General features: G+C 39.4%; 1 protein-coding gene across 1 annotated transcript; it reads right to left on the bottom strand.

The window, feature by feature from the left end:
• Positions 1–1,818: 1,818 nt before the first annotated feature.
• LOC110543760 (zinc finger protein 120-like) lies at positions 1,819–25,376 on the bottom strand. Its single transcript, XM_060376588.1, is given in 5 exon segments — positions 1,819–2,536; positions 4,125–4,185; positions 4,376–4,502; positions 17,643–17,735; positions 25,239–25,376. Coding segments are annotated over 5 exon segments (1,137 nt in total).

Raw genomic sequence — 25,376 nt, 5'->3', positions numbered from 1 at the left:
CAATCATTTTACAGACAGGCATTCTAACTTTATATGATTTTTCCATGGTTATTAAGAATTCAATATATACTACATATTTTATTATGAAATATTATTATATGTCTTCAGTCAAAATTCTTTGTGTCTCTAGGATTAACATATAAAGTTAACTATATATTAATAAACATGTGTAGTCCTCTCCACTCTTCAAAACTTTCTGATTTCTCTGTGCATGAAGCTTTCTGACTGTACCTGAGTAAAGCACATTCATCTTTAAAGTATGCTGTGTTTTTCGCATGTGTTAGACTCTAAGGTTCACAGTCTTAATGATTTTGCATTTTCACGTGGACTTTTAATAGGTTAAAAGTTTTAGGAATTGATAATCTTTGGAGAAGAATATAAATTTCACGATGCTTTTTTTACATTACAATTTTTTAAATATTCTTTTTATTATTATCATTTAGTACAATTTATTCAAATTGTATCATGGCTGTGGTCCCCTCTCTCATCTCTTTCCAATCCCACCCTCCTTCCAACTTCTCCCCCTATGCCTCTCCCCTACTCCACAGATGGGAGGGTCCTCCTCACCTTCTGTTTGACCCTAGCCTAGCACTATATTTTATACAAGTATTCCTCCTATTGTTGCACACATATTATTACAGTTTTCTACCTTCTCTCTTACAGCAATCATCTGTCTATCTATCATCTATATCACGTATCTAGTACACCCATATACACACAGACACTTGGTTTGAAAATCTGTTATTTCTTCCAAACACACATGGTTCAAAAATTGTTCAACACAAAGTTTTAAAGTCAAAGGTAATCCTATTTTAAAAATGGGATAACCAGAAAATTATTTGTAGGGGAATATAGAATGTCAGAGAAACACTTAAAGAAATGCTCAACACCCCTAGTCATCAGGAAGATGCAAACCAAAGTGACCCTGAGATTTTCCCTTATACCCATCAGAGTGGCTAAGATAAAAAACTCAAGTAACAATACATGCTTGTGGTCACCCTCAGTTACAGACTGAGCTTGAGGGCAGCCAAGCTATTTGAGACCCTGTCTCAGAAAGAAGGAAGGAAGGAAGGAAGGTAAGAAAGGAAAAAAGGAAGGAAGGAAGGAAAAAAGAAAGGAGGAAAGAAAGAAAGAAGGAAAGAAAGCAGGTAAATTAGTGCTCAATGATGAACAGAGCAAGTAGCAGAAGAGAGGATGTACTCGGCTATAGGCTTAGCAGGAGCTGGGCACAGCATCCTGGCTGGCACAGTGTGGGGGTCTTAGGCAGATTCAGTAGTACCCAGTGCAGGGTGAGCACATGGTGTGTCCACTGCTCTATCTATCTTTCAGTCTGTCCTTCTGAATTTTTGAGTAGATTTATTTTATTTATCTTTGGGTGTGGGGGTATGCATGCCTGGCAAAGACTAGAAGAGGGTAAGAGATACCCAAGAGCTAAAGGTGATTGTGAGCCACCTGATAAAGGTGCTGGGAGTCCATCCCAGTCCTCTGCAAGAGCAGCAGGTGTCTTAACCACTGAGCCATCTTCAGGCCAGTTCTCTGGCTTTTGGTGGGACAAGAAGTTGGAAACAAACATGAAGCCCAGTGTGATCTGGAGCTCACATCCTCCATCAGCTTCCTGTCCTGGAATTACAAGCCTGTGCCTTCATGCCCACCAGCCTCTTTCTTGGATGGTTTCAGGCCCTCATTTTGTGTCCCAGGACACTGATGAGAGATAACAGTTAACCTGACTTTAACCACATGTCCCTGAGGCCGTACAGACAGAGTGTTTCTCCAGGGTGTGTTCTTTTGTTTTCAGAGACTACTCTGAAATGCATACATTTAAATACATTCATAAGATTTCTCTCTAGTGTGAATTCTTATATGTACTACGAGATGACTGTTCTGTGCAAAGGCTTTACCACATTGGTTACATTCATAAGGTTTCTCACCAGTGTGTGTCCTTTTATGTATTAGGAGGGCGCTGTTATTTGCAAAGGCTTTACCACATTCGTGACATTCATAAGGTTTCTCTCCAGTATGTGTTCTTTAATCTAGTAATAGAGTACAATTATTTGCATAGGCTTTACCACAATGGTTACATTCATAAGGTTTCTCTCCAGTATGTGTCCTTTTATGTCTTAGGAGATGACTGTTATATACAAAGGCTTTACCACATTGATTACATTCATAAGGTTTTTCTCCAGTGTGAGTTCTTTTATGTATCAGCAGAGAACTGTACCGTGCAAAGGCTTTACCACAATGAGTACATTCATGAGATTTCTCTCCAGTATGGGTTCTTTTATGTTTTAGGAGCCAACTCTTGTTTGCAAAGGCTTCATCACATTGATTACATTTGTGGGATTTCTGTCCAACATGAATTCTTTCATACATTTTAAGATCACTATTATATGCACAGTGTTTACCATATTGGTTAAATTCATAGAGCTCCTCACCAGTATGCATTCTTTTATATGTATGGCGATTACTGTGATGTGCAAAGGCTTCAGCACATTGAATATCGTCAGAGGGTTTCTCTCCACTATGACTGTTTTCATACCTGCAAAAATAATTGCCATATAAGAAAGCTTTACCACACTTATTACACTGATCAATCTTTTTCTCCATGTCAATTAATTTTTCAATTTGGTGTAAAGGTATGGAGGAATTGAGGTTTCATCACTTTTTACATTCATGGTGTTCTCCTTTACTATGGGTTGTTTTGCATATTTGCAAATACCTGTAAAAATATTTGTTGCCTGGCTTACATTTATATTAGATTTATCTTCTAGAAGATGGTTCAGCACATATTTATTAAAAATTACAAGATCTCAGAGCTAAAACACACTGACTGGCTTCATAATTTACCCATACTATGTGCTGTGCTAAATTTGCAAAGATAACTGGAACAAAGAGAAGAATTTCCACATTCTTAAAACTTGTATTTTCTGCTGTACGAGTTTCTAAGTATTCCTAATGAGGTTGAATAACCAATTAATTGATGTTGGGGTATATTGTGTGTAAGTGTGTCAGTATATGTGAATGATGATTCCTGAGCCAGTAGAGAGAGCTAAGTCCTGGTCAGATCTTAGTACTGTTCTTTCTATGGCCCATCATCTGTCATATATTTTGCAAATATTTCACCTTTTTTACTTGTCTATTGGAAATAATAAAGAGCTAACGACTGATAGCAGGGCACAAAATGGGGGGCAGAACTTCTGAGAGAGGTTTGCTAGAAAGAAGAGAGTAAAAAACAGGTGATTCACAGCAAGACACTGAGGTTAACATAGACATGAACTGAAACAAAGAGGTAGAGTTGGCCTTGTAGCAGGACACCATGCTAGGTTTTTTTTTTTGATAAGGGAGATAGAGGGTTTGTGATCTGCCCAACTAAATTGCCTAAGCTTTATTGAAATACCTCTGTGTCATTATTTGTACTGCTGGCAGGTATGAATGTCTCATATAAAGCATAACAGGTATAACTGTTTAAAAATCTACTCAAAATGGGGACTATTATATCTTTTAGTTGTTCTAGGAGGTACATTGCTTCTTTCAATAGCCACATGCTAACATGATTTGTATTTAATGTTATCTATGATATACCTATTAAAAGAAGAATAATAAATGACATGGTTTCATGTTGCATTCACACATTTGATTTCTGTTCATCATAGACATGTGCTATAGGGATTATGGTTTTCCACAACATTCTTGACTCTATAAAATTGCCCTTATCAAAAAACTTAGCAATATTACTACAAGTATATGAGTAACCCTAGCTTTAGTATGGACTATTTGCTGAGTATGTTTTGGACATACTTTCATCACCTATTTTCTGAATACCTTTTGCAATAACTGAGTTGTAAGAGACTAAACAAACTGCAGTTCTACTGCGTAGCTCTAATGCGGGTATGATTTAAATGGATCTTGGGTAAGGTATAGTTTCCTTATGTTCTTTCTTAGAGGGGTGCCTTGCAAACACACATCAAATACCTAACATGAATGTACTTAGTTTGGTAACAAGATAGTAATCATCAATATATACATTTAAAGCAGTTCATTTACACTGTTCTTTTTCTTTCAAACTTCTAGGACATATTAAAATTTTCTCAAAACCATATCCAAATCAGTTTACACATGAAAGTTACCTTGCGTATCTTCTAGAACTTTGACAATGGTCTTCAATATTCTGATCTTCCCAATTGTTGCCTAAGAAAGTACCAGGAAATGTATTATTTATTATTGAAAATAAGGCAAAATTCAGGTCATGATCTATGGTCAATCAAAGAACCATTTACCTCATTCTTCCTCATCGTCAAGAGAAATTATAGAAGTGCATCAATAACGAATAAGGAGTTTCCCCCATATTTTAATAAGCAAAGAAAATTCACTGCCATACCTATAGCAGTGAGGTTCCTGTAAGTCTCCAGCATCACATCTTTGTAGAGATTCCTCTGGGAAGAATCCAGCAAAGCCCACTCTTCTCGAGTAAAGTTCACATGCACATGATTGTATGTCAAAGCATTTTAAAATAGTGACACAAGTGCACAATAGAAAACATTAAACTGACAACACTGGAAATGTATACTTCATGTACAACATAGTCACATAACTCTGTTTTTTCCCACTTATTTTCTGACATGCAAGTGCTGATATATTCACCAACTCCTTTTAGAAGGAAACTGAAAAGTGAGGTTTACCTCTCTAATTTCTTCATCCCTTAATAGGATGTAGACTTGCAGGAGAAATGCCAATAAACAGACATGAAGAAAGCGAGAGAATAAAGTGATGATAAACAGTAATGAGCCTACATCAGAGACATGGTATAAACAAGTCCTAACTATAATAACAAAAGGTAAGCTGGGTGTATTTTCTCATGCCTTTTATTCCTGAAACACTCAAGAGACTGTCACAGGTGTATCACATAGAATTGCATGCTAGACTGGTCTAAGCAATAAGTTCCAGGACAGTCAGGGGTATATAATAAGAATCTGAAAATTCTGCAAAATTTAATCAATCAAACAAAAAAGATAGAGATCTTTCTCAAGTTTTTACAAAGATTTATACATTCTCTCCAGTTTTGTATACATGTCTAGAAACCTGAAATGCCTCATTTTAAACTGTAACATTCATTCAATATTTCTAAAATGAAACATATGTTTGAACAATTACAAAGAGACAGATGAAAATATGAGCAATGTAAATGTTGATCACTGAGAGGCAACATAAGGAGCTGGAGCTATGGCTCAGTGGTTAGGAACACTGTGTGTTCTTTCAGAGGACCCAGGTTCAATAACTAGCACCCACATGACAGCTCATAGCTCTCTGAAACACCAATTCAATCAATCTGACACCCTTACACCAATGCATACGAAGTTAAATTAAATTATTAGAAATAAATAAATAAATGTTAGTTCCTTTTATTGTGGAGTTGGTGGTGTTACTGTGATTCGTTGCTTGTTTTCTTTTTTTTCGTTGTGAAGTTATCTGTATCCTCTGTTTTCTTGAAGTCCTAGCTAGAGCAATAAAACACCTGATTCTCCAGCTGTACGACAGAGCAATAGTAATAAAAACTGCATGGTACTGACATAGAATGGTGGATCAATGGAACCAAATGGAAGATGCAGAAATAAATCTACACACCTACAGATACTTGATTTTTGATAAAGAAGCCAAAATAATACAATGGAAAGAGGACAACATCTTCAACAAATGGTGGCAGTCTAACTGGATGTCTACATGTAGAAAAAATGCAAATAAATCCATATTTATCACCCTGCACAAAACTAAAGCCCAAGTGGATCAATGATTCAACATAAAAACAGACACACTAAATTGATTAGAAGAAAAAGTGGGGAAGAGCCTAGAACTCATTGGCACAGGAGAGTACTTCCTGAACAGAGCACCAACAGCACAGGCTCTAAGATCAACAATCAATAAATGGGCTCTTATGAAACTGAAAAGCTTCTGTAAAGCAAAGAACACGGTATCAGAACAAAACGACAGCCTTCAGACTGGGAAAGGATCTTCACCACCTCTATATCTGACAGAGGGCTAATATCCAGAATATATAAAGAACTAAAGAGGTGGAAAAGCAACAAATCAAGTAATCCAATTAAAAATGGGGTATATAGCTAAAGAGAGAATTCTCTGTAAAGTAATATAGAATGGCATAGAAACACTTAAAGAAATGCTTAACAGCCATAGTCATCAGAAAGATGCAAATCTAAATGACCCTGAGATTTCGCCTTACACACATCAGAATAGGTAAGATCAAAACTCAGGTGACAGTACTGACAACACCTGCTGGAGAGGATGTGGAGAAAGGTAAACCATCCTGTATTGCTGGTGGGAATGTAAACATGTATTACCACTTTGGAAATCAATCTGCACTTTCTCAGACAATTAGGAATAGCACTAACTCAAGATCAAGCTATACCACTCCTAGGCATATAACCAAAATATGCTCAAGTACACAACAAGGAAATTTGTTCAACCATGTTCATAGCAGCTTCATTTGTAATAGCCAGACCCTGGAAAAAACCCAGATGTCCCCCAATGGAAGAATGATACAGAAATTATGGCACAATTGCACAATGGAATACTACTCCGCAATTACAAGGAAATTTGAAATTTGCAGGCAAATTGTGGGATCTAGACAAGATCATCCTGAGTGAAGTATCCCAGAAGCAGAATGACACATACAGTATATGCTCACTTATAAGTGGATACTAGGCATAAAATATAAGATAAACATACTACAACCCATATAACTAAAGCTAAGCAAGAAGGAGGACCCTGTGTAAGATGATCAATTCTCACTCAGAAAGACAAATTAGATGGACATTGGAAGAAGGAGAAAACAGGAAACTGGACCAGAGCCTATCACAGAGGGCCTCTGAAAGACTCTTAACCAAATTTTGGGCAGAGTGCAGGGAATGCTATGAAAGAGGGGGGAGATAATAGAACCTGGAGAGGACACGTGCTCCACAAGGAGAACAACAGATCCAAAATATCTGGGCATAGGGGTCTTTTCTGAGACTGGATACTCCAACCAAGGACCATTCATGGATATAACATAGAACCTCTACCCAGATATAGCCCATGGCAGCTCAGTATCCAAGTGGGTTCCCTAATATCCAAGAGGAATAGGGACTGTCTCTGAGATGAAGTCAGTGTTGGGCTCTTTAACCACCCTCAGGGGGAGCAGCCTTGCCAGGTTACAGAGGAGAACAATGCAGCCAGTCCTGATGAGACCTGATAAGCTAAGGTCAGATAGAAATCCACTTCCCTATCAGTGGACTTAGAGAGGGGAATGGGCGAAGAGGAGGGAGTGAGGGTGGGATTGGGAGAGAATGAAGGAGGGGGCTACAGCTGGGATCCAAAGTGAATAAACTGTAATTGATATAAAAAAATCAAGATTTAAATAAATAAATAAAATAGGCAACATAGGGCATAAGAGATGCCTCAGCAGTGAAGAGGTCTTGTTGGTCTTGCAAATATTTGGGCCTGATTGCCAGTACTTACATAGGTAGGGATCAGAAACCATGCTGTAGGTGGGTTATGGGTGACAAAAGTCCACAAAGAAACCTTGTAATCAAACTCCAGAGACAAGAATGAAAGATGCAAATCTAACTTTATTATCTAATATAACTGCCTTTAAATGACTGAAAGCCTAATCACACCATTCCATGCTAGCTTCAATTAACAGTAATAATCAAATAGTTTGGTACAACTGTCAGAAAATGTGAGAGTTGTGGGGTGGCAAGTTCTTTAGGAGATTTCCATAAAGAAGGGAAAAGCATCATCATCTTAGCCTTGGATCCCTCTGAGATTTCACTAGTGAGCCAGGCGTCCCTACTAGATCAATATTATGTGCACTGAGTTCCTGAAGCTTCACTCGCCATTCCCTATGGGCCTCCTAAAGGCTTACCTTGATTTAGCCCTCCCATAGGAGCTCACACCTATCCATTATTCCAATTTCATGAGTTCTGGGCCATCTTCTGATTACTGTGAGGAACAGGCACACATGAGGTACTTATTCATATATATATATATATATATATATATATATGAATATATATATGAATATATATATGTGTGTGTGTGTGTGAGTGCAAAATAGTCTTATTCATTCAAAAAATTTCAGAACAAGCATAAAAAGTACTGCAATCATACATTTCTAAAAGTTCAAGCAATATTAATGTCATAATGAAGATCAATAAAAGAGCATATGTTTGACACGTATAATACCTACATTCCAGGCCTATCACATAATAACATTACAATGAAAGAAAAAGGCCAGGCATGTGGGACCACAACTAATCCCAACACTCTAGAGACATTTTAAAGTGGATTTATAAGTTGAGGCCTGCCTGGTCTACACACATACTTACAGTACAGACAGGACTACTAAAAGGAACTTTGATTTAAACAAACAAACAAACACCACAAAACAAAATAAAATAAAACAAAACAAGGCCTATATACCCTAAGGAAAAAGAAGCAGTCATTAAAAGTATCCCAAACAAAATAAAAATGTTCCGATCTAGAGTGTTTTGGCACAGAATTCTAACACAATTTCAAAGAAAAGCTAGTACATATACTCCTTAAACTATTCCACAAAATACAAATAAAAGGAAAATTGCTAAAATCATTCCATTGGATCAAAGTCACCCTGATAACTGTATAGCATAAAGACACAACAGAAAAAGCATTTCAGACCAATCTCCTTTGTGAAAGTGATGTAAAAATATTCAATATAATATTCACAAACCAAATCTAAAAGCACAGCAATAACGCCACCCACCAAGAGAAAGTAGCCTTCATCTCAGTGATGCTGAAGAAACTGAGGATGGAAGGGGTGGCTCCATTTTGTTTCTCAGACTCTGTCTTAAGTTGACTGACCTTGGAGTGACTTGACCCCCACCTTTGGGATCTGAAAAGGGCCACATAGCTCTCCACCCTGCAGGTTGTCATAAGTGCCACAAAATGTGTTAATGATGGGTCCTCAGTGTCAGGTATCATAAATGCCATAGAATGTGTTCATGCTGGGTCCTCGTTGTCAGGTATCATAAATGCCACAGAATGTGTTAATAGGTCCTCCACTCCACCCAGCAGGTTGTCATACAGATATCTTAGATATCTGTCAGTTTGGCCAGGTGGCTTGGAACAATTTGCCTAAAGGACATTTCAATCACTGAACCCTCCCCACCCACCCAAAACTTTCCCTTCCCTGTAACTGCAAGGTTTGGAATTCACTGCTCACTATTTTTCCCTTTAAAAATTTTGCCTTCGTGAGACTCGAGGCCTCACTTTCTAACCTGCTGTATCATGGGAGATTGGTGGCCCTAGCTTAAGTTTGAATAAAGATCCTCATATTATTTGCAACAGACTCAACTCCTAGTGGTCTTTTGGGGTCTCTCAAATTGGGCACAACAATGCAGGGATTGTTCAACATATGAAAATCCATCAATTTAATCCATCTTATAAACAAACCGATAGGGGAAAAACACACGATCATCTCATTAGATGGTGAAAAGGCCTTGAAGAAAATCCAACATCCCATTCATGTTAAAAGATTTACAGGGATCAGGGACACAGAATTTAAACCTAAACATAATAAAGGCAACACAGCAAGCCTATAGCCTGCATCTGAATAAATGGAAAGAAAGTTAAAGCAATTCCACCAAATTCCTAGACAGAGCAATAAGACAATGGAACGTGATCAATGAGATAGAAATTGGAAAGGAAGAAGTCAAAGTATCACTATACGATGACGATATACTAGCATACATAAGTAAATCAATAAATTCTACAAGAGAACACCTACAGTTGACAAAAACTTTCCACAAAGCAGCTCGGAACAAAATTTACTAAAAAAATCAGTAGCCCTTCTATATACAAAAATTACATGGGCTTAGAATGAAATTAGAAAATCAAGATCCTGAACAATAGCCCCAAACAATATAAAATATTTTGGTATATCTTTAACCAAGCAAGTGAAGCCCTGCATCACTAGAACTTCAAATTCCTGAAGAAGTAAATTGAAGACGGTATCAGAAGAGAGTAAGATCTCCCAAATTCATGGATCATACAATTATTATTGTAAAAAAAATGGCCATATAACCAAATGCAATCTACAGATTCAAAGCAATTCCTAACAAAATTCTAACAGAATTATTTATAGACTTTGAAAGAGCAACCATTAACTTCATAGGAAAAAAGAAATGCAATATAGCTAAAACAATTTTGTACTATAAAAGAACTTTTGAGGTTATCAAACTCCATAATTTCAAGCTATAATACAAAACAATTGTAATAAAAATTGCATGGTATTGGCATAGAAACTGACAGTTTGATCAATGGAATCAAATTAAAGACAGAGAAATAAACACATGTTCCTACAGAAATTTGATATTTGATGAAGAAGCCAAAAAGATACAATGGAAAGAAGCTTATGGAACAATTGGTGTTTCTCTAACTTGATATCTGCATGCAGAAGAATGCAAATGCAGCTATATTTATCACCCTGCAGAAAGTTCAAGTCCAAAAACTGTAACATAAAACACAATAGAAGAGAGAGTGGAGAATAGCCTTGATATAGAATTTGTACAGAGACACGTGTGTGAATCATACACTGACAGCTCAGACACTAAGATTAACAATTAACAAAAGGGACACATGAAAGTGAAAAGCATCTAGAAGGCAAACAATACTATCAATAAGACAAATGGCAGCACACAGACTGGGAGAGGACCTTCACCAGTCCTACAGCTGCTTGAAGAATAATATCCTTAAAGAAATGAACAAATTAGACACAATGGAACCAAATAACCCAATTAAACAATGGCATATAAAGCTAAACAGAGAACTCTAAGCAGAGGAAGTGCTAATGGCTGAGAAGCACTTAAAGAAATATTCAGTGTCCATAATCATCAAGGAAATGCAAATCAAAGGATTCTTCATTTCAATTTTACACTTGTCAAATGGCTCAGATCATGAAACTCAAGTGACAGAATATGGTGTTGATGAATGTGGAGTAAGGAGAACACACCTCCAGTGCTGGTGAGAATGAAAACTTGAACAAACACTTAGGAAATCCATCTAGATGTTTCTCAAAAGAAAAATTAGAATAGACCTATGTCAATACCTATATGCCTCAATAGCTATACTACTGAGGGGAACATATTCAAAAGATGATGTACCATACCACAAGGACACTTGCTCAACTATGTTCACAGCAGATTTATTTGTAATAAAGAGAAACTGGAAACAACCTAGACATCCTTCTCCTGAAGAATGGATAAAGAAAATGTGATACAGTTACACAATGGAATACCAATTAGCTATTAATAGCAAAGACTTTATGCAATCAGCAAGAGAATGGATGGAACTAGGAAAGATTTTTCTAAGCGAGATAATCCAGACCCAGAAAGACCCACATGGTACCTACTCACTTATAAGTGGAAATTAATCATAAAGTACAGGATAATCATGGAACAATCCACAGACCCAGTGAAAGGAGCAGAAAGGGAGGATGTAGGAAACTCACTCTGAAGACAAAATAAGATAAGTATCTGAATTAAATGGAGGGAAGGAATAGGGTGGAAGAGGGAATGGATAGGGTAATAGGGATGGGTATCAGGTATGGGGAGAGTAGAATGATGAGGGAACAAGGAGAGAAAATAGAAATCAGGGTGGGTGAGTTTCTGGGTCATGGGAGGCTTCTGGGAGTTTATGGGAGTGGCCCTAGATGAGAAGCCCAAGCAGCATGGGATAAGGAGCCTGAAGTTGCCAAATGAGAAATATAATATGCTCTGCAAAATCTCAAATTCAAGATGTGGGTAAAAATCAATTCAGAATAGTTTTGATATGTACAAATAACAAATTTCAGGCCCATCAGGCAATAATATATTAAAAAAACAAAACAACACTACAAAGACAGGCATGTGGGCCCACATATAACCCTAGCACTCCAGATCAAGATTCAGTTGGATCTCTAAGTCTAAGGCTTGCTTGATTTACATACCTACTTACAGGACACATAAGACAACAGAGAGATACTTATTCTTCAAAAACAAAAACAATAAAATTAATAAAATAAAACAACAGTGACAATAACACCTTAGAAAATGGGAACAGTCATTAGAAGTCTGCCAAACACACACACACACACACACACACACACACACAGGCACTGGGCAAGATGATTTTAGCACAGAATCATACCCGATTTTCAAAGAAGAGTTAATACCAATACTCATCAAAATTTTTCACAAAATACAGACAGAAGGAACATTACCAAACTCATTCTGATGGCAAAGTCACCCTGATACCTAAACCACACAAGGACTCAACAAAGGACAAGAATTTCAGACCAATCTCACTTACAAACATTGACACAGATATATCCAAAAAAACACAAACCAAATACAAGAATACATCAAAGATATACGCGATGAACAGGCTTCATCTCAGGGATACAGCAATGGTTCTGCATATGAAAATCCATCAATGTATTCCACCATATAAACAAATTGAAAGAATAAAATCACATGATCAGTTCATTACAGGAGAAAAAGCCTTTGACAAAATCCAACACACCTTCCTGTTAAAATACTTGGAAAGGAAGAATTCAAAGTATCACTATTCACAGAGGATTTAATAGTATACATAAGTGACCCAAGAAATTCCTCCAGAGAATTCTTACAGTTGATATACACTTCCCATAAAGTGTCTTGGAACACAATTGATTAAAAAGATTATTAGCCCTTCTGTATACAAAAGAAAAAATGGGCTGAGAATAAAATTTGGGAAACATCCTGAACAGTAGCCACCAAGAATATAAAATATTTTGTTGTAACTCTAACCAAGCAAGTGAACGACCTCTATGACTAGAATTTCAGGTCTTTAAAGAAACTGAGGAAGATATCAGAAGATGGAAAGATCTCCCAAAATCATGGAAAAGCAGAATTAACATAGTAAAACAGGATTCTTAACAAATGCAATCTACAAATTCAATCCCATTTCCTACCAACATTTCAACACAATTATTTCCAGACCTTGAAAGAGAAAACATTAACTTCATATGGAAAAATAAAACACCCTTGATAGCAGACCAATTCTATGCAATTGAAATAAAGACATATAAATAAACCCACACTCCTACTGGAACTTTATTTTCAACAAACAAGCCAAACCCATACAATGGAAAAAAACACAGTATCTTCAACAAATGGTGGTAGTATAACTAAATATCATGTAGAAAAGTGCAAATAGACCCCCTTTGTATTACCCTGAAGTCCAAGTAGATCAAAGACCTTAACATAAAACCATAGATTCTAAATTATTTAGAAGACATGGTGTAGAAAAGTCTGGAACTCACTAACACAGGAAACAATAGAAAAACAACAGCACAGGCTCTAAGATCAACAACTAATAAATGGGATCTCAAGAAACTGAAAAGCATCTGTAAGTCAAAGGACACTACCAATAGAACACAAAAGCAGGCAACAGATTGGGAAAATATCTTCACTAACCCTACATAAGAAAGAGAACTAATATCTAAGCTATACAAAGAACTTAATAAATTAAATACCAACAAATCAAAAAATGCAATTTAAAAATGGGGTTCAGAGCTAAACTGCAACTTCAACAGAGGAACCTTGAATGGTTGAGAGGCACTTAAAGAAATGATCAAAGTCCTTACCCATCAGAGAAGTAGAAATCAAAATGACTCTAAGATTCCATCATACACCACTTAGATCAAAAACTCAAGTGACAACGCATGCTGGTGAGGATGTGGAAAAAATGGAACCAATAATAGAGGCAACCTGAGACCCAGTTTACACCAGAGAGCCGGCTAATGAAATTGTAAATATTCTTTTGCTGTGCTTGTAGAAAAGAGCCTACACATGCCTGTTATCTGAGAGGATCCACCCAGCAGCCAAAGAAGACAGATGCTGGAACTTGCAAGTAAGCATGGGGTGGACTTCCAAGGGTCTTATGAAAATACTGGGGAAAAGATGGAAGAAACTGTTCAGGACAGGATGTCACAAGAAGACCAACAAAGACAAGTAACCCAGACCCAAGGGAAACTTACAGGAAATGAGATATCAGCTAAGGAGCAAACATTGTCTGGACCTAGGCCTCTTGAACTCATATGCACTATGGTGCCTTGGTCCATGTGGGTTGAGTGGCAACTGGAGGGGGATATTTTCTAATATTAACTGTATTGCCTGGTTTTAGGTCACCTCCCTCTGTTGGGGCTGCTTTGCCTGGCCTCAGTGGATGAGGATATGCTCAGTCCTGATGTGACTTGATGTATTTTGGAGGGATGAAACAAGAAAGGAGGACTTCCCTTTTCTGGGAGGAGAGAGAGAAGGTAAAGAGAAGGGTGATGGTGGACTAAGAACAGAGGAAGGAAGGATCACCCTGGGGATTTAAAATTAAAATATAAAATATTTATTTAATTTAATACACTCAGAGGGAGGGACAGCAGGATTGGGAGGGGCCATGGGAGCGGGCTGCAACTGGGATACAAAGTGAATAGACTGTAATCAATTAAAAGAAAAAAAGAAAAGAAATTACTACACTTTTCAAAAAATCCAGAGACATACTGGCAACATGGCCTTGACCAGCATATAAGACTGGTCAAAATAAACACCCAAAAGTGTCATCAAGTTTTCACATATCTGTCATGGCCTAAGAACACATAGTCACATTACACACATATAACATGCTTTTATGAAATAAATATCATTGTTTTTACATTGTCTAGCACCTGTAGATATCTCTCTTACAAGGCAGAACTTCAGCATGATTTGCCATATAGTAACAAATGAGAACATAAAGAAACATATAACTTCAAATAATACATACATACGAATATGTATGTATGTATTCTTTTAAGCATTTTAGTACTAACAATTTTAAAATATTTTGACAAAACAGAACACAGTGGGGGTATATCTTCCATCCTTGGACTTGTACTCAAAAGGCTGACACATGAGAATCAAGATTTCAAGTGAAGCCTTGACTAATTACTAACATCCAAGACATATTTGAAAACAAAGATCTTAGAAGGAATCAGTCCCCAATTATTAATTCTTCCTTTCTTAATTTCTTAGAACATGAGCAGAATAAGAGAGATCTAGGGACAAATTACCACACAAATGAACTCTAGCTTAATTTTCCATGGAGTTTATTTTCCACTGAAATCCTATGACATCCACTTTTTCTGTATGCACTACACTCAACATTATGACCTTCCAGGCCATACAGGAAGAGCCAGTTAAGCTCTGAACTTTTGTCTTCTCAAGACCTGATATTTTCCACATTCCTCAAAGAAGACATTCTCAGGTCAGTCCAGGAGCAAAGTCAGTTTTGGCATACCTTTTTTCCTCTTAACTTGCTACTGTACTGCTGTGATTGAATTCCTTAACCATAAACATCTCAGGTTATCAGTGGGATTACTTGTTTGGTCCTCTCAGATCACAGACCATCATTTTGGAGGCCAAAGACAGAAACTCAAGTTTCAAGAAAAGTAAGGCAAAAATATGCCAAATATTGTTTCTTGCCTTGCTCTCTTGTTTCTTTATAGTCTCATGCTCAGCTAGCTTTCTTATCCAGCACAGGGCCACTTGCTTAGGGATATTGCCACCCTTAATGGGTAGAAATCATCACTCAACACAATCTCTCACTTACATAGAAACCAGCCCTTTTTATCATTAGTTTATTTCTTTTTTTCACTTTATATCTTGGTTGCATCTCCTCTCCATCTCTCCTCCTGGTGTCACCTTCCCACCCTCTTCCCAATTCCTCCTTCCCTTCTTCTCTGGAAAGGGAAGCCTCCACATACCAGTTCTCAGCACATCAAGTTGCATACAAACTAAATGCATTTTCTTCCACTAAGGCCAGTGAAGGCAGCCCAGCTAGGGCAAATTGATTCATAAACAGGCAACTGTGTCCATGTTACAGTGAACAATTTCAAATGCTAGGTGACCAACATGGAGACAAAGCTCCCCATCAGCTAGATATGTGTAGGGTGTATTTTTTTGGATGGTGGCAACCAGCAATTTTATGATGCCATGCTGCCAACTGAATTTAGCATGTGAAAAAAAAAACCCTCAGAATTCTCAGCAGGATTAAGAAGAGATGTTACACACAGACAAAATATGATGTCTGTACTGACTGTATAGCAAAAATAATGAAGATTGTGCACAATATTTGTGAAAGAATAAAGTAAAAATGCCAAGAACATAAGCCAAACAATCTAGTCAAATATCCATCGATATACCTAAGGAAACCCAACCAAGAAAAAAAAATGTGAAGCAGAACCATGTTAACTATGATTGTATACATATAAAAATTAAATAAACGCAAATGTCACAACTCCCATGAAAATAACTCAAAGTGTTCAAATTACCCTCTAGGTACTACTGACCTGTTTTTTTTTAAACATAGCCCACATGCTCTAGACATCTCTCTGTAAATGGAGGTCACCAGAAAGGTAGTCTATGGTGCTGCAGCCCCTCATGGCCCCCTAGTGATTGCAGGCAAACCCAATTCCCCTGATATTCATAAACAAAACAATGTTAAATAGTAATTTTATGCCTGTTTCCTACCACATCTATTACAGCACAAGATGTGAAATCTGACCCATCTAACTATATTATACCATGTGCACTTGAGACACATACGTTATTTACAACCTCCATGAAAATAACTCCAAACAAACCATATACTTAAATGTTAAATGGCAAGGTCAGAACTTGGAAAAGATACTAGAAACTTGGCCTCTCTGAGTTTGCATCCTACCAAAGACATTTCTACATTCAAGCCCCTGCTGCAAATACTTTGTGAACATGCAGCCCCAAAGTGTATATGGAGGCAGCCTCCTGAGCCCCAGTCTTCTCCAAGCAGTTCATTCATTTTGCTCTTCCATTTTACTAGCAAGAGTAAACTAACTTCACATTCCCAAGCTTGCAGCGCCATCTCCCACCCAACCCCTTGAAACATTTTCCTAATTATCAGTTAACTGGTAAAACTTGCTGTTACCTTAACCGAGGTGACTAAATTGTCAAAATATATCGCTTACAAAGCCCTGCATTACTATGGACAGAGGACACGCTTCTTTGTTGCTTTGTCACTTGAGCTCCGGACCACATATCGAGAGATATAAATTAAGGGCCTTGGATTCCAGACTGAATGTCTTGGAAAACACATAAAGGCCTTGAGCCCAGCGGCCTGGATCAGCACAGCCTCCAACAGAAACTTCTTTGTCTCACAACGTTAAAATCTGATTGGATGACCCCAGCACTCACCAAGGGTCCCTCTCCTTGTGGATTTAGCCCTTTAAATATACAATAACGCTTACCCCTGGGCACCGTTCAGATCCTGAACTGGCCGCCTCCCTGAGCTCAGAAAAATAAAGCTCTCATTTTAACCTTCTGTTCAGAAAAGAATTTTCACTGTTCCCAATCCGAATCCAATATAGTCGATATATCAGATGCCCCGCTGTGTTCAGGGCTAGGAAAAGGGACCTCTCCTGTGGCTGATTCTGACTGCCCGTTCACACACAGCCTCAGGAAGGATCCTACACAGCTGCTCCTGCTGTTCAGCCTCCTGATTCACCAGGTTGGGGGCAGAGGCTACACACTCACCATTTTGCGACTTTGGAAGTTGTCTGAAATCCCCGTAAAACACACAGCAGCAGCGTTCATACAAGAGCACACCAACAACTCGACCACACTCAGCTACAGAGCGAACATGCAGCTTGGCACCAGGGAGAACCCACCTCTTCCTCTGACTAGAGAGATGGAAGCATCTGATTGGCAAGTGAGTCTTGAGTGACATGAGCACCTCCTTTAGGGTTAGAGTGTACTAAAGGGACAAGGCTTAGTGATTCCTAACCCACGCTTCCCTTTTAGTAACAAACCTTTTTCAGATCTGCAAAGATTTGCATTTCATCATCATTTGTGCCTGTCCTCCCCTAGCCTACTCTCTGTCCTCCAGCACTCAGGATGCAATTTCCTTCTACCTTCCAGAATCAAGGTCGATAGCTGCAAAACCATTACTCAACCTGTAGCAGAGTTAACTGTCTGTCCTACAGGTGGAAGGGTGCCAAGAATTTTAAGAATTAAAGGGAGATTTTAGAAAATGCAAGGAGATTTTTGTTCTGGAACATCATGCTGGGGTCAGGTAAACTGCAGCCACTTTTTCTCCTGGAAGATAAGAGACAACCCTGGAGGAAAAAAAAAAAGGAGGAAAAATATAGCATTTTGGAGTTCCAAAATCACGTAAAACGTCTTCCTCGATAGGAAGATGAAGAAAACAGAAAGCTGTATTAGTGAAGGCTCTCTACATGAAAAGAACTGATAAAATAAATTTCTCTGTATGTATGTAGTTCTCAGGCAGGTGAGCCTCTGCCGCAATGCATCTTGGGACCATTGGTACTTCCCTGAGCCAGGAGCGCTCCAAAGTGGGAAAGGAACGGATAAAGGTCGATCTGTGACTAGAGGCTTTGTGTTTACATCCCCGTGGTGGGGGTCAGGGAGATGGCGGAACGTGGAGAGGTGGGGAAGGAGGGTGACCCCGGAGCCTCCACACCCTTAAGTCTGCTCTCGCAGGGCGGTGAGGAATCAAAGCCAGAAGTGGCGGACTTCAGTGATGGTGAGCCAATATCCAGACCGTTTTTCCCAGGTCAGCATCCTTCTTATCCCAAGCTGTTTGACAGAGTTCCACATCACACTCACACGCGGGGTGGCTGCAGGGTTCCCCAACTCCCTCCTCCTACCCACCGCCCGCTGTCCATTTGTCTGTCTGCTAGGAGTCCTGGAGCAACTCCTGCCTGGGGCAGAACCGCAGGCATGGGGATGGCGGGAGAGAGGAGCTTCCACCAAGCCTGCAAGCACCCTGTGGGAGATTGGTGCACCCCGACCTCACCCCTAACCCTCGGGGGTCTTGTTGTGCACTACCTTGTATAGGGTGTTCTGGCCCCCTCTCCTGGTTTGTGGATGCACAAGCAGGCAGAACACTATAAATAATGTGTAGTGTGCTGGGGGCTGAGTAGGTAAGGTGCTCTTTCATTAGCGGTTAGGTTGTTGGGAACTTAGCACACAAGGATCCTGCCACCTCTGCTGGCCTGAAAGCATATATTCATGCTGAGCAATGAATAGATAGTGCTTAGAGTGCTGGGCCTGAGTAAATAAGGTGCACTGTACTTAGTGGTTATGGTGCTGGGGACTTAGTTCATAAGGCTCTAGCCACAGCTGCTGTCCTGGACGCGTACAAACATGGGCAAAGAGAAAAAGTAAGAGGTGGAGGAAGGAAGAAAAGAAAGAAAGATGTATGTGTTTGTTTTGTTTTGTTACAGAAAATCAGCCAGCTGATTGAAACGTGGTACTATTTGGTGTTTATTTGTTGAACTTGAACCAACGTACACAGGAAAATGTTCAGGTATTCTGTAGTGATAAAAGGAATTAATGTTTTTCTGCATGGTGAATAAAATATTTTCAGCCAGAAGGAAGTTGTGGAACATGGCAAAGTAATACATTATATTTACACACTGTATCAAATAAAAATGATTTGATGAACCTTTTCAGAGGAAGCTTCTCATATTCAAGAACAAGAAACGTCCCTCTCTTAAAGCATTTTCTCGAGGCACCGACACTCTCCCAGTACCTAGGGGATTGACAATTTTGATTGCTCACCTCCTGCTGTCCTACGTGGAAATCATACACCATACCTAGTAAATGGGAATGAGAAGGGAAAGGGAAGGGATGGGATAGGGAAGAAAAGGAAAGGGAAAGAGAAGGGGAGGGATGGAAATGGAAGGGATGGGAAAGAGAAGAGAATAGAAAGGAAAAGGAATAGGAAGGGAAAGGGAAGGGAAGGAAAATGAAAGGAGAAGGGAAAGGTAAGAAATGGGAAAGGGAGGGGAAAGAAGAAGAAAGGGGAATGGAAGGGAAGAGAAGGGAAATGGAAGGAAAGGGGAAAGAAAAGGGAAGGGAACACAGGGAAGGGAAGTGAAGGAAAGAGAAAGGGAAGGGAAGGGAAATGGAAAGGAAAGGGATCAGAAGGGGAAAGGAAAAGGAAGGGAAATGAAAAAGAAGAGAAAAGAAAGGGAAGGGATTGCAGAATGGATGAGATGGAAAAGCAAAGTGAAGGAAAAGGAATAGGAAGGGGAAGGTAAGGGAGGGGACTGGTGGGAAGAGAAAGGGAAAGAAAGGAAGTTAAGGGAAAGGAAAGGAAGGAACAGAATGGGAATAAAAAGAACAATGATTTTAGCTCTGTGGTAGTGTACATGCTTAACATGGGTGAGGCACTGAATTCAATCATCAACACTGAAGGAAAAGGGGAGCAGTGCAAGGGTAAAATTGTACAACATGGGTTAATCTCAGGGTATGAATCAAAGTGGAAAATAAGCCAAACATTTTTAAATGTCTGATTCTATTTATATGCCAATCTACAAACAACAAAATCATACATACAGAAAGCAGATCTGTAAGCAGGAGAAAACAAGGACAAAACACACTGCAAAAGAGCATTATAGGGCATTTGTTTTGTTTTTCAAGACAGAACCTCTCTGTTTAGACTTGCATATCCTGGGATCTCTTTGTAGACCAGCCTGGCCTCGAACTCACAAAGATTTGACTGCAGATACCTCCCTGAGTGTTGGGATTACAGGCATGCACCACCATGGCCTACTTCATAAGAGTACTTTCTATAGGGAAGAAAATGTACAATATCTTGGTTGTGGTGGTGATTGTACTAGTTATATAATTGCTTAAAACCACTGAACTGTTTGCCCTATTTTTCACACAAAGTTTATGCTTGAATAAACCACAAAAATCGTACAAAAATATAACAGTAAAAAGTATACACTTCACACTTCAGATTAGAATGTATGCAACAGTCTGAGTTCCATTTAAAAAACCAAAGGAAAGAAAGAAATCTTCCCTTTGTTCATGTGGTCAGAGAATGGCCAAAGCCAAACACATTGTATCAGAAACTGTGGGTCAAAGTTGAAGGAACAAACTGGCCTTGAGCATTAAGATGGAAAGGGAGTGAGGGTGAAGATGCCTAAATGTGAGGTCAGAGCATGAGCAGAATGAGAAGAATGTCCACAGAAACCATCATAAACACAAGCACCATTGTACAAGCAAGTATTGTAGACCCTGTGTGGTGGCTTCCTAACATGGGTTCTTAGATCCAACAGGGATGGAAGTGAGGAAGGAGGATAAGAAATGAAGAAATAGCCTCAGTAGGGAGAGAAAACGAGTCATTATAAACAACAGCAAAAAAATAAAATAAACAAGATATGTGTGTGCAAAGCCTGATTTCTCACTGTTTGAGAAGACATGAAAAATGCAAATGCTAGATTTCTGGGCTGAAATCAGAAGTACTGAATTAGTTCACAGTTTTCAATGTACAGAGACAGAAATATACATATATGTGAAAATATGGATAAATATATCCTCTACCTCCACATGAAGAGAATCTGGGAATACTTATAACCCAACAGTGATAATGATGCTAGCAATGAGAAATTAGCCTCTGCTGGGAGAAAGCAGGGATCCCTAGAGGAATAGTTGATTACAGGGCCACACTTGGCATTTTGTGTAAGCAGCCCCATGTCAGAGGCTTAACACCACAAAGGAGAAGAAATGGGTGTGCATGTATGCCAGAAATACCATAGGTCAAAAAGTAATGATTCTCAAAGAATGAGTTCAATGAGTTCAACCTGAGTTCAATTCCCAGCAACCACATGGTGGCTCATAACCATCTATATCTGCTACCCTCTTCTGGCCTACAGGCATACATGCAGGCAGAACATTGTATAAATAATTAAAAAAATCTTAAAAAAAGACACTGGAGCCAGATGTATGAGCTCTCTTTGGTCCTATGACAAAACAATTTAAATATCGAAATGAATGGTCTGAATATTTATGTCCTCCCAAAATTTCTATATTGAAGTTCTAAGACCTAAAGTAACAGAACTGCATGAGATCTTTGGAAGGCACTCAGGTCTTAGAGGTGAAGTACTTATAAATAGGTTCATAACCTTATTAAAGAGATCCTATAAAATCATGTGGTCCTTTAGGCCACTGAGATTAAAGCGAGAACAGGACTGTAGAAAAGCATGCCCCCAGCTAGACCTCATATTTTAACTTTAGACTTTTCAGAGTTGACAACTGTGAAAACTAATGCCTTTGTTTATAAATCATTTGTCACAGTAGCCCCAGCAGACTGAAACAAACAACAATACAGTCTACTACAGAAGACACATGAATCATGAATCCATACTGATGTAAGTGTGGCAAATGCATTAACATTTTGATGAGAACCAACACATAGAGTGTCAAGGTACTCATAAGGGTGTAGGGTATTAACTCTGTAGCAGAAAAGCCTTGCAGATACTGATTACAAATAATCAAAGTAAAATTATGTACCATCTGACAAGACAGTGTGTGCCACTGTTGTGATATCCTTGCCTAAATATATATATATTGTTCCATGAGAGCAAAGAGAGCTGAGAGACAATTTACAAAAATAACTAATCTGGGATATTAGCCATTTTGTACAGGATAAGCATGCTACAACCTATAGACCCAAATAAACTAAATAGCATGGAGGGGAAATAAAATAGACATCACAGACATGGGAAGAGGAGGAGGAAAGGAGGTAGATAAAAGAGGGGGTGAAGAGAGGAGCAGGAGGGGTTTCAAATGTGGAGATAAAGGTGAGGGCTAGGAGAGAAGGGAAATTGGTGTTGAAGCATCTCTGAGACAAGATGAATACCTGGAATTTTGGAGGTGCCTGGGAAGATATGGGGGTGACCCTGGATGAGACTCCTAGCAGCAGAGATATTGAGACTGAAGTAGACACATCCTGTAGCTAGAGGAGGGAGGGGACACTAACCAACTCTTAAAACTCTCACTCAAATTTGACCACCTACAAGATATGCAGGGATAAAAGATTGCACAGAGATTGAAGAAATGGCCAACCAATGACTGGCACAACTTGAGACCCAACCCATGGGAGAGACCCAACTTCTGATACTATTAATGATACTCTGCTATGCTTGTAGACAGGAGACCAACATAACTGTCATCTGAGAGGCTTCATCAAGCAGATAATGGAAAAGGTTGCAGAGACCAACAGCCAAACAAACATTAGGTAGAACTTAGGGAGTCTTGTGGACGAGTTAGAGAAAGGATTGAGGGAGATGGAGGGGTAGGATACCACAAGAAGACCTACATAGCCAGCTCACCTGGCTCACCTGGGACCATGGGGCGTCACAGAAACTGAACCACCAACAAAAGAACATTCCTGGACTAGTCCTTCCATTCTACACATATGAAACTGATGGGCTGCTTTTCCTCGAGTGGGTCCCCTAACAACTAGAACAGGGGCTGTCTCTGACTTGGACTCTATCACCTCCCTCTGGGTCCCATTTTCCTAGCAGGGCTGTCTTGTCTTGCCTCAGTGAAAGAGGACGTACTTAATCCTGATGTAACTTGATGTGCTAGGTTAGGTTGTTTAGGGGTGGGGTGTTATAGGGCAAGTGGGTTGGAGGGTGGCACTGGGAGGAGAGGAGGGAATGGGGTTGTGAGTGGGATGTAAAATGAACAAATAAATAAATTAATGAAGAATGCAGCCAGTTCGGATGAGACCGGATATGCTAGGGTCACATGGAAGGGGAGGAGGACCACCCCTATTCATGGACTTGGACAGAGGCATAGGAGGAGATGAGAGAAGGAGGGTGGGGTTGGGAGGGGAGGAGGGAGGAGGGAGGAGGATACAACTGGGATACAAAGTGAATAAACTATAATTAATATTAAAATAAAATTTTAATTAAAAATATATATCTGACACTTAGTTATCAAAAGTGACAAGATCATGAAAAAGATGAGGGAACTGTTCCATACTGAAAGAGACTTAGGAGATAAAGAAACAATGCAACACTTAAATGTACCAGCTTTTTTCGACATTTGTGTGAGTAATAACATAGTCAATAAAACCTACATTAAATGGAATACTATGTCAGCGTGAATTTCCTATTTTGATAACTGCACTGTCATTATGTAGGACAACGTTCTTGTTTGTATAAAACTGACACTAAACCACTCAGAGTGACAGGACATAAGGTCAGCAGCTTCCTCTCAAAATGTCCAAAGTAAAACAGCAATTAACTGTGTACCATACTTGGAACTTTTTTCAAGTTTGTTATTGTTTCAAAATTGTTGTGGGGGAAGCTGGGCATGGTCTTTAACCCCCGCACTTGGGAGGCAGAGGAAGGGAGATCTCTCTAGGTTCAAAGCCAGCCTCATCTACATAGGGAATCCCAGGACAGCCAGGGCTCTATAGAGAGAATTTGTCTCAAAAACAAAACAAACAAACAAACAAAAACTAAACTAAACTAAATAAAATTGTTGTAGGGGGAAGAAAAATGTAAATAAAAAACTGAACAAAATTAAAAACAAAACTGATTCCAAAGACTATCAATCAGCAAAACACAACCTAAGCACCTCCAGAGACAAGGGGCTGCAGGGCTGGTAGCTAAAATTCCTTGCAAGTATAAAACTGGAATTATCCTGAAATAAAAGAGCTTTCTCAGCTCTACAGTAACCTTGTTATTACATCCCGTTTATCTATAAATAACAACACAAAGAAATAAAAATAAGAAAATAACCCTGTGTGAACCCTGTATACTCCTGGTTTGCAAGTCCATTAAAGTATAAACAGCAGTGTATTTGCCAAACTGTTCCTTATAGGAATATTCTGAAGAATAAAGAGAACAATCAAATCATGTGAAAGCCAGCAGTGTTTGGCTGGCTGTCTTTGATTTAAGAAACATTTCATTCTGGAACGCCGGCACATACATTCTGAAACAATGTTCCTAGAAATGTGCAAGGCTCCTGTCACCTTTCCCAGTACATTCATTAGACTGGGATGTCGAAGCTCCCCCACCCCACCTCACGCCCCGCAGAGGCTACTGGAACTGCTGCCCAGGGGCTGAGGCTGAGCCCAGAGAGGCGGAGGCGGAGCCCAGAGAGGCGGAGGCGGAGCCCGGAGGGCGGAGGCGGAGTCCGGGAAGAACGGAGGCGGAGCCCGGGGGAGCAGAGGCGGAGCCCAGGGGAGGAGGCGGAGACGGAGCCCAGAGAAGGAGGGAGGCGGAGCCCGGGGAGGGCGGAGGCGGATCCCTCAGGCGCCTGCCCCACAACCTTACCTGGCTTCTCCTGGTCTCAGCCTACCACAAGGAAGTAATCCATTAGCCGAAACACGACCGCCGCCACTGCGCCCAGGAAGAGGGTTCTGGTCGCCACCCTCGCCGCCGCCACCCACCAGGCCCAGGACAAGCTCAGCGTCTTTTCTTCAGCGACTGTAGCCAT

This window comes from Meriones unguiculatus (genome assembly GCF_030254825.1).
Source record: "Meriones unguiculatus strain TT.TT164.6M chromosome 13 unlocalized genomic scaffold, Bangor_MerUng_6.1 Chr13_unordered_Scaffold_51, whole genome shotgun sequence".
In the NCBI taxonomy this organism is placed as follows: Eukaryota; Metazoa; Chordata; class Mammalia; order Rodentia; family Muridae; genus Meriones; species Meriones unguiculatus.
Note: the sequence above shows the minus strand (reverse complement) of the source record. Positions and strands in the feature narration are given on the sequence as shown.